Genomic DNA, 14,453 nt, shown 5'->3' with positions numbered 1-14,453 from the left:
CCTCCTGTGCCTTCCCTTGAACTTCACTCTCTCCTTGTTCTCTCAACTATACAGGGTTGGCAGTATTCATGTTTGGCACAATTGACTTTATTATTACCTATCGACTTAATTATTAACTTTAATAACCAAAAATAATTTTGAATGAAGTTTTTAATTAAAAAATGTAAATGTTTCTGTGTTTTATGTTGGTTGAATGAGGTTTTAAATGTAGTAGAATGGTGGTAAATCAGTTTTAAGGGAAGTATCAGAGTGCTTGAAATAGCAGCAGCTCAATGGAAAAAGTATTTAACATCTTCAAATTATTCCTTTGAAGGACTGTAGTTGTTTGATTATTAGGATTCATTAATTTTTTCTACCATAAGACGAGGAAGTGTGTCATCATGGTGAACAGATAAACCTTAGATTTTTTGCCTTAGATTTTCAGTTTCTGTTTACTTATGTGTAATGATTTGGTTTAACTTAATAGGGAAAACCACTATTTTTGAAGGAGACTTAGATTATACTTTTGTTTGACCCTAGTATAGCTGCATTGCAGTAAACTCAGCCTCAGATGAAGACTTTTGACCCACTAAGCCTGATTAGAGATGAACAAAATTGTTTTACAGAGAGAAAAAGTATAATGAAAAATACTTTTCTAGTTAAATTCTTTATTTTCTTTTTGTTTCAATTTTTAGAAATATGGAAAACTGACCACTTGTACTGGTTGCCGAACACAGTGCAGGTTTTTTGATATGACTCAGTGTATAGGTCCTAATGGGTATATGGAGCCATATTGTTCAACTGCTTGCATGAACAGTCACAAGACAAAATATGCAAAATCACAAAGTAAGTTTCAGGTATTTGGAAAGTTTAAGAACTTTAATAACATTAATAATTTCTTAACTATTTCTTCTCTTTTTATGCTCATTTTAAACCACATAAATGGTTTATTTTTATCATCACACTAAACTTTGTTAATGTAAAAAATTTTTAATGGTTTTGATAATTTAGTTTTTAAAATATTGGTGTGGAGTTTGTCCATGCCTGTGTTCTTAGCTAAAATTGTTTTTCCATTTAAACATTATCTAAAACTGAGATTGTTTCATGTATCTGTGTTTGTTTTGGAGACATGGTATCAGACTCTATTATGACAGTATTTTTTTAAGGTGCAATTAATCTCAGAAATTAATAAAATAATAATATATAGAAAGTTTCATTAGTAGACTAGTCTGAGAGGTCAGTTAAGATTTTTAGGAAAAACCTTGGCTATTTCATAAAAAATCTGATACATACTTTTTCTCTCTTAGGTTTGGGAATTATTTGCCATTTTTGTAAGCGGAACTCTTTACCTCAGTATCAAGCCACAATGCCTGATGGAAAGTTGTATAACTTTTGCAATTCCAGTTGTGTGGCTAAATTCCAGGTTTGTTTTTTATTTTGCTTAATGCTTCTGATAAAATATAGGTAGAAAATGAACACTGTGACATGACTTCATCTGTATTTAACATGCTAAGTTTTACATGATATTGTTGACGGTCAGATTGGAGGGTGGCGATTCTGGGCTAGAGCAGGTGTGACTTTACCAGTGATCTACTTAGTGTGGGTACTCAAATTGGCTTCTTAACTGTTATTTGTGATACTGATCTTGAAGGAAAATATATTTTAGTTATCAACCTTTAAAACAAAAGAGTAGGTGGTCTAGCCAGCAAAATCAAGTTCATTTGGGAATAGCCAATCAGGAGGCACCACAGACAAGTCTGGAGAACAAAGGAGGTTAGGGTTGCCTTGGGGGTGGTTTTGAGCCCAAGTTACCTGGAGGCTGGAGAAGGCAATGGCACCCCACTCCAGTACTCTTGCTTGGAAAATCCCATGGGCGGAAGAGCCTGGTAGGCTGTAGTCCATGGGGTCGCTAAGAGTCGGACAGGACTGAGCGACTTCACTTTCACTTTTCACTTTCATGCATTGGAGAAGGAAATGGCAACCCACTCCAGTGTTCTTGCCTGGAGAATCCCAGGGATGGGGGAGCCTGGTGGGCTGCTGTCTATGGGGTCGCACAGAGTCGGACACGACTGAAGTGACTTAGCCGTACCTGGAGGCTGGTGAGAATCTGAGTTGTTGATGGCCATGGAGACAGTCTCCCTCCTGCTGGGGTCTGTGGGGTGAGCTGACCAGGCTTCTTGGCTCTGTTTTTCAGTGAGATTTTTCTTGATTCACTTTCACACAGTTTCATTGTGCTCAGTGCCTGCTGTGCAGTGTGTTCTTAATAGGATGGTTTGAGTAACATCTGACTCTTAAGGGGAAGGTTCTATTTTGTTGTTCTAAGTGGATGGAAAAGTAGGATGTGAAGAGGTACCTGGAATAACACTCAAGTTTGGCCTTGGAGTACAAAACAAAGACTAATAGGGTTTTATCAGGAGAATATGCTGATCATAGCAAACACCCCTTTTCCAAAAACCCAAGAGATGCCTGTACACATGGACATCACCAGATGGTCAGTACTGAAATTAGATTGATTATATCCATTGCAGCTTAAGATAGAGAAGCTCTATACAGTCAGCAAAAATAAGATCTGGAGCTGACTGTAGCTCAGATCATGAGCTCCTTATTGCAAAATTCAGGCTCAGATTGAAGAAAGTAGGGAAAACCACTAGACCATTCAGGCATGACCTAAATTAAATCCCTTATGATTATACAGTTTAAGTGACAAATAGACTGAAGGGATTAGATCTGATGGAGTGCCTGAAGAACTATGGATGGAGGTTTGTAACATTGTACAGTCAGGCACTGTACATTCAAAAGAAAAATAAATGTAAGAAGGTAAAGTTGTCTGAGGAAGGCTTACAAATAGCTGATGAAAGAAGAGAAGAGAAAGGTATACCTTTCTGAACTCGAGTTCCAAAGAATAGCGAGGAGAAATTAGAAGGCCTTCTTAAGTGAACATGCAAAGAAATAGAGGAAAACAATAGAATGGGAAAGACTAAAATCTCTCCAAGAAAATTGGTGACATCAAGGGGAATATTCCATGCAAAGATGGGCATGATAAATGACAGGAACAGTAAAGACCTAACAGAAGCAAAAGAGATTAAGAAGAGTTGGCAAGGATACACAGAACTATACAAAAAAGGTCTTAATGACCTGGATAACCATGGTGTGTAACTCACCTTGAGTCAGACATCCTGGAGTTTGAAGTCAAGTGGGCCTTATGAAGCGTCACTGTGAATAAAGCTGGTGGAGGTGATGGAATTCCAGGTGAGCTATTTCATATCCTAAAATATGATGCCGTTCAAGTGCTACACTCAGTATGCCAGCAAATCTGGAAAACTCAGCAGTGACCACAGGACTGGAAGGGGTAAATTTTCATGTCAGTCTCAAAGAAAGGCAATGCCAAAGGATATTCAAACTACTGTACAGTTGTGCTCATCTCACATGCTACGAAAGTAATGCTCAAAATTCTCTAAGCCAGGTTTCAACAGTACGTGAACCGTGAACTTCCAGATGTTCAAGCTGGATTTAGAAAAGGCAGAGGAACCAGAGATCAAATTGCCAACATCCACTAGATCATAGAAAAAGAAGGGAGTTAAAAAAAAAAATTTACTTCTGCTTCATTGACTATGTTAAAGCCTTTGACTGTGTGGATCACAACAAACTGTAGAAAATTCTTAAAGACATGGGACACTCATGTTTGCTTATCTCACTTCAACCTGTAAATCCTTTTAACTTTTTAAAGTGTAATGAAACTGAAATTCCTGGTTATCCATTCATTGTTGTTCAGTCACTCAGTCATGTCCGACTCTTTGTGACCCCATGGACTGCAGCACGCTAGGCTTCCCTGTCCTTCACCATCTCACAGTTTGCTGAAACTCATGTCCATTGAGTCAGTGATGCCAGCGAACCATCCTGTCCTCTGTTGTCCCCTTCTACAAATCTTTTCCTCCCCAACATTGCATGTAAAAAACGTCGAGAAAAATTATGAAAAGACTATTTTCACGGATGCACTTGGAATGAAAATGATTGCAGTATCAGCTGTTACAGGCAGAGTTGGGAATTACGTTCTTCTGTATTTTGTTACTGGTTCAGGACTTGGTGGATCGACCTCACTATTTATTATTTGTTTATATTTTCTTAAAGAAAAAATCACAGTTGAACTTTATATTTTTTTCTTTTTTCATCTTTAATAGAAATTGTGTGGTAAAAAATGAAATTCAGTTTCATCAAACTAAACAGTATACTAGTATTTTTAAAGACAAAATTCAAAAATGTCATTCTATATGTTGAGATAAGAACTTAAAGATGTGTATTATTTTCTGGATGTAGTTGGTACTCGATGGTTGTCACAAATAAAACTTGTAAAACCACCTCAGACTTGGTGTCTCTTGCTCTGTTTTAGGCTCTCAGCATGCAGTCATCTCCCAACGGCCAGTTTGTAGCGCCAAGTGATATTCAATTGAAGTGCAACTATTGCAAAAACTCTTTCTGTTCAAAGCCAGAAATCTTGGAATGGGAGGCAAGTCATGTTTTATTATGCATGCTATCTTCTGCTACAGTAAAAGTCTAGTATAGTAATCATGGCATTTTCATTTGAGCAACTATTTCCTAGTGAATAAAGATTCATTTTTCAGATTTAGTGAAGATTGGATTATTTGCTTTTTTTTTTTTTTTTTAATGTGGGAATAGCACCAGGAAAGGACCTGTTTCTTTTTAAGTCAAAGAGCACACTGAAGTCATACTCCACATTGTGTTCATGGTAGTGTAAGGAGTCTTTGCTTGGTCACGTACCTACAGCGTCTTCTGTGTGGAGTGTTCTTGTTCCCACCTTTCTCCCCACCTTGTGTTTATAAGCATTGTCTGTGAACTGTAGGATCTTATACTGCCTTAGGTTTATGTTGTGATGTAACATTTTATAGTTGTGTTTTATCAAAGAATCCAAATATGAATTTTTTTTCCCTTTCTTAACCACCCTTGTCTTCACCGGTGTATTAATTTACTTTGCCATATCTTTTCGCCAGAGCAGAAACTCTGAGCATTAATGTTTGTTTTGGAAAGGGGCAGTAAGGAGTGGATGGAGGGAGGCAGGGAGGGAGGGACAGGGTGGCCCGGGCTAAACGCAGCTTCTTGAGCTGTGTTCACCTGCGGTCATTCTTTCATGTTTTCGAGGGCATGGAGTGTGTGATAAGATGGTCACAAGATGTAGTGCTAAGAGCCGCTGACCTTGAGCCAGACCTACTAGTGGCTCTTGGCTTGTCCCCGGTGTCTTAGTCTCAGGCAGAAGCTGGTCCCCAGAACGGGACCACGTGATTTCTGAAGTACTTTGGAAATCCGAGGTTGCATTATTTAGCCCCTAAAATTTTTTTTGTTTTGCTATTTTGTTTGGTGCTGTCTTAAGGGTATTTAAATTGGTCATTCTTTGAGACTGTTATTGGCACCAGTGATGGTTTTCAGTGACTGTTCCCCTCTTTAAATCACAGCAGGAAGGATATTAGGCCTGTAGGAAGGAGTGAAGGGGTGCTGAAGAAGGAGGGGAGGGTGCATAGCATAGCGCACACAGGAGCCAAGAGCCCTGCACACACTGGGCCTGGCGACCCGGGTGAGCAGGGTCCCCACAGCAGCCCCAGGCTAGTGCTGCCCACTCTGCGTTCCCAGCTGTGGGTCTTTATACGAGGCTGAGTGAGCCTGTCCCATAGGCCTCTTGCTTCTTGTCCCACGGTTGACAGGCTTCTGGGAGGGCTTATCCCCTGTAGGGCAGCTCGTCTCACTCCTGGGGTGTTTCCAAAACCTTGGCCTTTGTCCCCTTGGTCTTTAGATAGTGCTGTGAGTGTCAGGCAGATGGTTTGGACCTCGTCTCTGTGCTCTGTAGTAAGAGAGGGAAGGCTGCCGCCCTGGACATGTTACCTTACCCCTGCTCAGCTGGCTACTTGCGAAGTCACTCTGGCTCTGGTGGGTTTGGGGACAGGAGACACAACTCTTGTGATTATTAACCTGCTCCACTCAAGGGAACCAGCTTAGACTGGGCACACACCGTGCAGTGGCCCCTACTAGGGCTGTTACTATTCCACTCAAGGGAACCAGCTTAGACTGGGCACACACAGTGCAGTGGCCCCTACTAGGGCTGTTACTGTTAATGCTGTGGCAGGAATGCGACTGAGCCCACTTGACTGTACTCCACAAAGAGTACTTCTTTTTAAGTGAAAATCATATTATTGTCCTAGTTCTTATCTTTTTGTAGCTTACCCATGTTGTGCCTTCCTTTGTTTTCCCATTTCTCCAGTTCTGTTAGCAACACTGGACTGCCACCTTTTCTTAGTGATACTTGCACTTTTATTCTTTGAGTAATTTTAGAGTAGTTAATGGTATTGAATTTTGTGGAGCTATATCTAAATACAGCAGTGAATTAGTTAAATTAGGTGTCTGTGGCCTATTATAGGAAATGTATCACTAAGGATTGTAACATTAAGTAGGTAATGATTTAACTTTGTTTCTGTAAAAGTGGCTTGTTTATTTCTTAAACTTGTTCTTGAGGTGGTTGTCATATACTTACCAAGGTTCCCATTGTGCATTTAGAACAAAGTTCATCAATTCTGCAGCAAAACTTGTTCAGATGACTATAAGAAGCTGCATTGCATAGTTACATATTGCGAATACTGTCAAGAGGAGAAGACTCTTCATGAAACAGTAAATTTCTCTGGCGTTAAGAGACCTTTCTGTAGTGAAGGCAAGTGTATATACAGTGTTGTTCATAACTTTCATTAATATTTAATGTTAATTTTTTGCCAAAATATTTTTGAACTTTATCACTAAATATGTTCAGAGTAGCGGTATAATTTTAGTATAGCTGAACAAAAAAATTGTTTGCTTTTCTACTGTTACTAATACTATAGGTAGATAGATTGCTCGATCTCTGGGCCTCACAGTATTTGATCTCTAAGAATTTGATAACATGTTTTTCCATTACAAGGAAGTTTTGAGGGTGAAAGAAAAGAAAAGCATTGCCACACCAGGTCATTTCTAAACGGGCAAATAGTGATCTGAAAGTTGATTTTCCAGGTGGATTAGTTACTGTCCACTGGCTCCATTCCCTGCCCAGTTGACTGCTGGTCTGCAGAGGTATTCCCTGTATCAGTGCGGGCATCACCATAGCCGGAAAAGACCTCCAAGTTTTCAGTCTGGGAGGCCAGGGAGATGCTGGCCCTGGTTACAGTACATCCGGAAATCCTCTTTCAATGTATAGTTTTTGCTGCTCTGGTCCCAGGCGGCAGGTTATAGAGATGAACTCCGTTTCCTCATTCTGATTCTCCAGAGATAGGAATCAGGATTGTAGCTATGGGCTTTGGACTCTATTTATTATATGTGGCTCTCCCTTCGATTCTTTGGCCCCAGGCACTGGACTCTGCTTTTCTACCTGCTGTCCTCATCTGTTATTTCCCAGTTTTTTTTTTCCCCTTCTTCCTGGATCCTCTTTTTCTGTCGACATCTTCTGCTGGTTAGAGGCGAGAGCAGGGTTGGGAGATCCTAAATGCAGTAGAGTAACAGCAGTATCAGAAGATTCTTAGTCCATCATCAGGCGTCTTCAACACACGAGGCCATGACTCCAGGCGGCGCTGCCTACAGCAGGCATTCCTGCACATTTGGGTCCAGCCCCCTGGAGAAGAGCAGTCACGATTACTGTGAAGATTGTAGCTTAATGAAAAGTAACATATGCTTCACTGAAAAGAATGACTAAATTAATTCAGCTCTTCTACCTGAATTTTTGTGCAGTGGCAGTCTCAGTGATTCACAAGTTGGAACATGTCCTTGTCAAGGGCTTGCACACACATTAATGGTCTTGTACCATTTGGATTATGTAGATTTTATGGAAATGACGGACAATTAGCAACAAATAGATAACTGACATTGAAGAACATAATTTTCAGTTAGAGGAACTTATAGCTTTGGGCAATAAAAGGTTAAAAGGGATGTGTATTTTTTTCTGTTTAATAATATATTTTGTGCTTTCTCTTAACTACACCTAGTTCTCTGCTGGAACCTGTCAGAAATAACAAAACATGTAATACCTGGTACTACCATCAAAAGCTAGTTAGAAAGATAAAGCTAATAAAGGTAAAATATTAAACATGTTTTAAAATATTGTTCACAGTAATAGAAAAGAAGTCATAAGGATGGTTCATAAGTAATGGCCTAGTAAATTACGTAGCAAACAGCTGCCATCCTTATTAAAGAGTGGGTAGGATTTCATAAATACAACAGCAGAAGTTCATTCTTAGGTGCACATCATGAGTAGAAGTGTGAAGGTTATTTAATCCTTATAAAGATACAGGGAGTAAAGAAGATTTAAATGTAAGTTAAAATAATGCATTTATATAGTAGGTAAAGGAAGTGTTTTAATAAAAGAATAGAGTAACACTGCTCTTGTGGGCAGGTCATTAAACCAGTTTTACTTCCCTGAAGGTCTTTTAGGGTGACAGACACTTGTAAGGTTAGAGACTTGAGCTAAAATGCCTATTGAGCTGAATGTCTGCTCAGTGCCTCTCAACAGTCTCCATGTTTCAGTTCTCTAAATGCCCATTTGTGCTGTGTTGGTAACACTCAAGCAGGATTATATTTGCACAGAGCAGGTATAACAGTTCTGAGTCATTACCAGATTTGAAAGCCTTACTACATTGATTATTTGAACCTGCATGATATTCTAAATCTAATATTACACGCTCTGTTCCACTGTTCACAGGCTAGTGTTGATCACACTAGATTTCACAGTTTTGATCAGGAGAAAAAGAGGACTTTATGTGTGAATTTATAAACACTTTTCTAAAGCCAGTGATCTATTTGACATGTCAACTCTTTCTTACCTTAAAAATCAGTTTTTGTTTTAATACTAAAATCTTATATTTTTCAGGCTGCAAACTGTTGTACAAACAGGACTTTGCAAGGCGTTTAGGACTGAGGTGCGTGACTTGCAATTACTGCTCTCAGCTGTGTAAGAAGGGGGCGACAAGGGAGCTGGATGGTGTGGTGAGGGACTTCTGCAGCGAGGAGTGCTGCCGCCGCTTCCAGGACTGGTACTACAAGGCAAGTACCCCCGCCGGCCTCACTCCACGCCTTGAGGCATCACTCCCTCAGCAGGGTGTGTCTTTGCAGTAGGGTCGTTTAACAACATGGAGTATTTATCTAAAGTTTGTGTGTCATTAGTTCACTAAATAGAAATATTTTTGATGGGTTCTTTATCAATTATGAATATTGGCAGGTTATTGTTTTAGATACTCAGGAGGTGTTTTAAAATATTATTCTCCCCCTCCTCCCTCCCCCTTTAATTATGAATCTTTGAAGAATTTCAAATGGAAAGGACACTGGATGAATAGAGACTAGAAACGTTTATCTTGAAATTGTGAATACATATGTAAATGTCTTAGAAATACCTACTTTTTAAAAAGTAGAAGAGAAGCCCCTTTTGGTCCATTGCTTTGATTTCTTTTTCAGTAAGAAAATGAGTATAAATTTGGGCTTTATTTAGTCAAATAAAAACTTCTATTACCTGATGAAAACCATGTTAGTGCTAAAGCTTTGCTGTGAATACAGTTCTAAAGCACTTAAGGCCAGATGTCATTGTAACCTCAGATTTGTGAAATACTGCTAAAGAAACTAACAATAAAATTGTTGAAACATATACAGTAATTTAGTCTCTTAATGAAAGCTACTAGTGGTAAAGTGACAGTACGTAAGAGAATTGTAGGAATTCTCCATGTAGGTCTTGAATATACAGCTTGACATAGTAACAAGCATCTGTTAAATAGAAAGAGAAAAGTTATACTTTACAAGTTGTCATAGGCGAAGATTTTGTTGCAGTTTTAAAGTTAGTCACTATTTTACTGTTTCTATATTTTAAGCCTTAGAATTAAGGTTCAGATTTTAGAAACACACAGGATAAGTACTAACTCACTTGAACACACATGCCTTTCCGTCTGAAGCAGCACCTTGTTACAGATGAGACGTCACTCAGAAGATGTTACTTCAGTGACTTTAAATGCTCAGTTTCAGTTTAGCACACACAAGTACACCTTTTCTTACATCATGTAGAGGTTTTAAAAATCAGTTTTTGATCATTTGAAAACAGTGAAGGTGTTTAGTGGCACAAATGTGGAAACTCCATTTTATTCTTACTGTCACCTTTTTCATCATCTGTTTTATTGTTTGAGACAGAAGTTGTTCCCATGTGGTACTAAGTATTTCCCTGTTACTATTTTATTATACAGATTTCTGCTGAATTGTGTAATTGTGAATTCAAAACTTCGATTTTAAAAAATATGTTAGAAGATATTGCTTTCTATTCAGAGCACATGAACTGTATTTCTGTGTGGCTTCTTTCTTTGATTTGATTCTTTCTGTTCTCTTTTATATTATCTGTAATTAAAATATAGAAATCCTTTGGTTTCCTTTTTTCTTTTTTGGGAAGCAAAGAAGTATTCTTTGACAGAAGACCAAGTTATTCTAGATGTCGTCTATTTAAAGGATAATTGTAGCTCATGTTTTTATGTGCTCAATAATGAAATTTCAGTGAGGCAGTGCATTTCAGAAAGTTGAATAGTTAATTAGTGACAATTATGTTTAATGTCAGTATTCTATACATTAAACATTTTAATTATTTCTTGCTTTATTTTAAACCCAGCATATCTTTGTATAATGTATGACATAGCATTATTATAAACTGTGCTAATTGGAGGAGTAAAGGTACTTGATAAAAGTTTGTGAGGCATGTAGCAGTGATGATTTTAATGTAATCAGTAGGACTACAACCTACCAGATGAGGAGACTGTTGCCCCTCCTGATCAATCATTGTGCCCCTGTGGAGGCAGCCGGTACTGATTCAGAGTCGCTGCCTGTGAGTCTTCCCTCAGCCATCTATGTTTTCTGCACTTACCATGAGTCCGCTTTATTCACTGTTACTGTCATGTGGTCTTGAAAAATGTGTTAAATTGAGTCCCAACCAAATTACATTTTTTTGAACCTCTCTCCCTTTCCACTTTTTAAATTTAAGAACTCAAAATTTTAGATTTTAGTTCATTAAACAATGTGACCAGTAATCCATAAAAAGTGCCTCATTAGTGAGTGTTTACTAACGAGAGCATGTAGCCCGGCAGAGCGCACACACCTAGTTTCCACCTTTTCTCATCTTCCTTCTTTGGTTTGGGAGATGACCTAGAGTGTAAATGGCTTTACATTTTTGCCTAAGTTTAAGTATTTGATACTATATTTAAAATTTTTCTGCCTATGTTTGTTTAGCTAGACAAGACATTTTGAATAATCTGTGCAGGTCTGTGTAGTGGTTTGCTTTTGGATTTAAGATAGAGGTTAATTAAGTACTGTCTCATCTAAATTAGAATACAAAGACCATTGAAATCATGCAACCAGGAAATGGTGAGAGTAAAATTAATGTTTCTTCTTCTCCCAGATAACTCTTTAGAAGGAAGTAGGTTTTACTTTTCCTCAAAGTTATTGTTTCCGAGCATAGTGTGAAACCAGGTGAGAGGATAGTTCTTTTCATTCCCGTAAGTTTTACATTTTTTTTGAGAAAAAGGATTTAGTATTGTAATAAAATGATAGCTAGGTAGGTGTTTGATATACAGCGAAGATAATTCAAAAGTCCCATGGTTTCCCAAGAATGCTTTCCTAGTACTCTCTTTAATAGAACTAAGGAGCTTTTCTGAAACTTTCTTCAAATTACAGGTTTTTAGTACAGGTTTTGATTTGTTTTAAAAACCAGTAGGGAAGGGTGACAGTGTTAAATTCTTTAGCAAATGCCCTAATGGTTGAGTAGTGGAACTTTGAGCTGTAGTCAGATTAATACTTAGATTTTAATAAGCCTTAGTTACAAAAGGATGACTGAATGAAGAATATTTCGGGCTTCTGTGTTTTTCTTTTTTGTCTATAAACTGCTAGAAATATTGATTTTAAAAATTACTCATTTTTTGACATTAGATTTAGAAAGGAAGTACCTAATATTCTTGCTTTTAATGTGCCTTTGGGTATAACTGACGAATTCTTAACACTTCAATGCTTTGCATAGTACCCGGTGCCCAGTCTTTTATTTCTGCATTCTTTTTTAAAATAAATGACTATAAAATCTTCTATTTCCGTTCCATTCATGGTTCCCCCTTAGAAAATCAGGTGTGGTTGGTGAAGTAGGGAACAAGAGGGTGGAAGGTTTCAAGGATGTGGGTGCATCAGTCCAAACTGTCCACGACAGGTCACGGGCTTTGTGAGTGTAGTGTCTGTCCAGTGGCCTTCCCTGGCTTACTGAAGAGGGGCTCTTAGATTAGTTGCAAGGGGGGATTAACATTTTTGAATTAATAATTTAGTTTCTGCCTATTACTTAGATTGCTTGAAACAGTAACTTTTTTCCCCCTAAAAGTAATACACAGTCCTTGATTTTCTACAGTGACGGGAAAGCCATGAAGTGAATGATGATGCAATATTTGTTAAAGCAGAAACATGTCATACTTCAGTTCTTATGCTGTAGACATGTTAAGCTTTCCTAAGAGTTCCATCTCATGAGTGGGAGGCAGTGGTGTTGGTGTTGGTAAGGAATGATGGTCTTTCACAAGGTTTTCTATTGATGCGGATTCCACAGTTTGGAGAAGGCAATGGCACCCGACTCCAGTACTCTTGCCTGGAAAATCCCATGGGCGGAGGAGCCTGGTAGGCAGCAGTCCATGGGGTCACGAAGAGTCAGACACGACTGAGCGACTTCACTTTCACTTTTCACCTTCATGCATTGGAGAAGGAAATGGCAACCCACTCCGATATTCTTGCCTGGAGAATCCCGGGGACAGGGGAGCCTGGTGGGCTGCCGTCTGTGGGTCGCACAGAGTCAAACATGACTGAAGTGACTTAGCAGTAGTAGCCACACAGTTTACCAGGAGTTTGTTTGAGTGACTGAGTAAGGGAGAAACAGCCCAAAGCAAGAGGCTCATAACCTCTAAAATTGTGATTTTCGTATTAACTTCAAATTAGTATTGACTTCTGTTATTACCCTTTATCCTGAAAAAAATACATAAATATTTTGTTTCCTTTTCAGAATTAGCATTAATCTTGCTCCTTTTTGGGGGTAAGTGGGGTAGAAACTTTCTAAATTTGTTTTGAATTTTCTGGGAAGAAGGAGCTTAAGGTGATGTTAGGACAAAATTCCAAATGTCTGTAATTATAAAATAATGAAGTGAGTTTACTGTTCAGATTCTTTGGGTGGAATATGCTTGGTTGTTGGCACTAGGCCTACAGAATTACTCTATAACTGGAAATATTACCATGTACGAGAAGTCAGTACTTTGTGTGCAAGTACAAATTAATGTGGGTTTTAGATGTTATTGAGAACTGTCAAGCATTTCACATCTGTTAGGATTTGTGTTTCTGGTTGACCATAGTAACTCACTTGGATTTTTCATTGTCTTTGTAATGGGATGCCCTACAGAGAGCCTGCATTCGGACTTGTGTCTGCTTGGACCCTGCATTTACTTCAACATTGGGCCCTAGAAAGTCACTCACTGTGCTGTGAGTGGAGGGGGCAGTCAGGCCCTTGTTTTAGGTCCTTATCTTCACTTTTGCTGTGTTCTTGATATATAGCTGGTGCTTTGGCTTTTCTTTGAGTATGAAGCATAAAAGGGAAAAACCCCGGAAACCTGCAGCATGTCAGTGGTTAAAGAACAATCTCTGCTGGTGAGAGTTTTATGTAGGGACTTTTTTATTATCAAGTAAACCAAGACCTGGTTGATAGTGCTAATGTTACTGAGGTTACCATGTAATATTACCAGGAGTAATAGCATTTAAGCTCATAAGTTTGTGGACGAGAGATGTGATATTGGCATCACTTAGTAGTGATACTGTTCATCTTCATTCATTTAACATGTATTCAGCAGGAGAAATACCAGACCTGGAGAAATAAAGAACCCATGTTCTAACTGGGGTATGTTTGTTATATAAGACCTGTTTACCCACACAGTGCTTTGTTCATGTGCCAGCTAGAATTTGTTGTGTTTATGCGTGGGACTCCCATGGAGGCAGGGAAAGGCTGACTCAGAGTAGTGAGGGGAGCTTCCTTGGGCCTGTTACCCACCACCAAGTACTTGGCATTTATTGCTTTGTCAAAACTTATAAGTTGATGGCTAAACTAAAGGGTGATTTCTTAAATTACAGTAATTTATTTCTCCTGTAATTAGATAAGAACTAAATTATGAAAACTATTATCTTTAAAATTAATTATTTATACCTTTTGGTCTACTCATTGATCAGAGTATTAAGAAACAGTGAAAATGGGCAAAATCTAGGCAGAATGGACTCTCCAAAAATTCTGTCTCTAGGTTAATTGATTGACCATCAAAAAGGACAACTTGTTTATGTATGAATTCTAGTTGGTTTTATTTTACGTATTAAGTTATAGACTAGTTAGGACTGATTGTTTTCCTGGATGTAGTTCAAATTTGTGGTCTTAAAAT

General features: G+C 38.4%; 1 protein-coding gene across 16 annotated transcripts in view; it reads left to right on the top strand.

Annotated features, from left to right (window-relative positions):
- The window catches only part of ZMYM2 (zinc finger MYM-type containing 2), a 63,686-nt gene that overhangs the window by 33,990 nt on the left and 15,243 nt on the right, over positions 1-14,453 (top strand). For 12 of the 16 annotated variants that reach the window (XM_086329828.1, XM_086329835.1, XM_086329832.1 and 9 more), the window contains 5 exons: positions 675-825; positions 1,287-1,402; positions 4,367-4,483; positions 6,538-6,688; positions 8,867-9,039. In XM_086329828.1, the coding sequence (XP_086185954.1) occupies positions 675-825; positions 1,287-1,402; positions 4,367-4,483; positions 6,538-6,688; positions 8,867-9,039 (708 nt within the window). The remainder of the gene's footprint in view (positions 1-674; positions 826-1,286; positions 1,403-4,366; positions 4,484-6,537; positions 6,689-8,866; positions 9,040-14,453) is intronic. The other 4 variants (XR_015138211.1, XM_086329842.1, XM_086329838.1 and 1 more) reach the window with 2 other exon arrangements.

Source organism: Bos grunniens, chromosome 12, assembly GCF_055505025.1.
Source record: "Bos grunniens cultivar Pamir isolate PY7600 chromosome 12, Bosgru_T2T1.0, whole genome shotgun sequence".
Classification (NCBI taxonomy): domain Eukaryota; kingdom Metazoa; phylum Chordata; class Mammalia; order Artiodactyla; family Bovidae; genus Bos; species Bos grunniens.
Note: the sequence above shows the minus strand (reverse complement) of the source record. Positions and strands in the feature narration are given on the sequence as shown.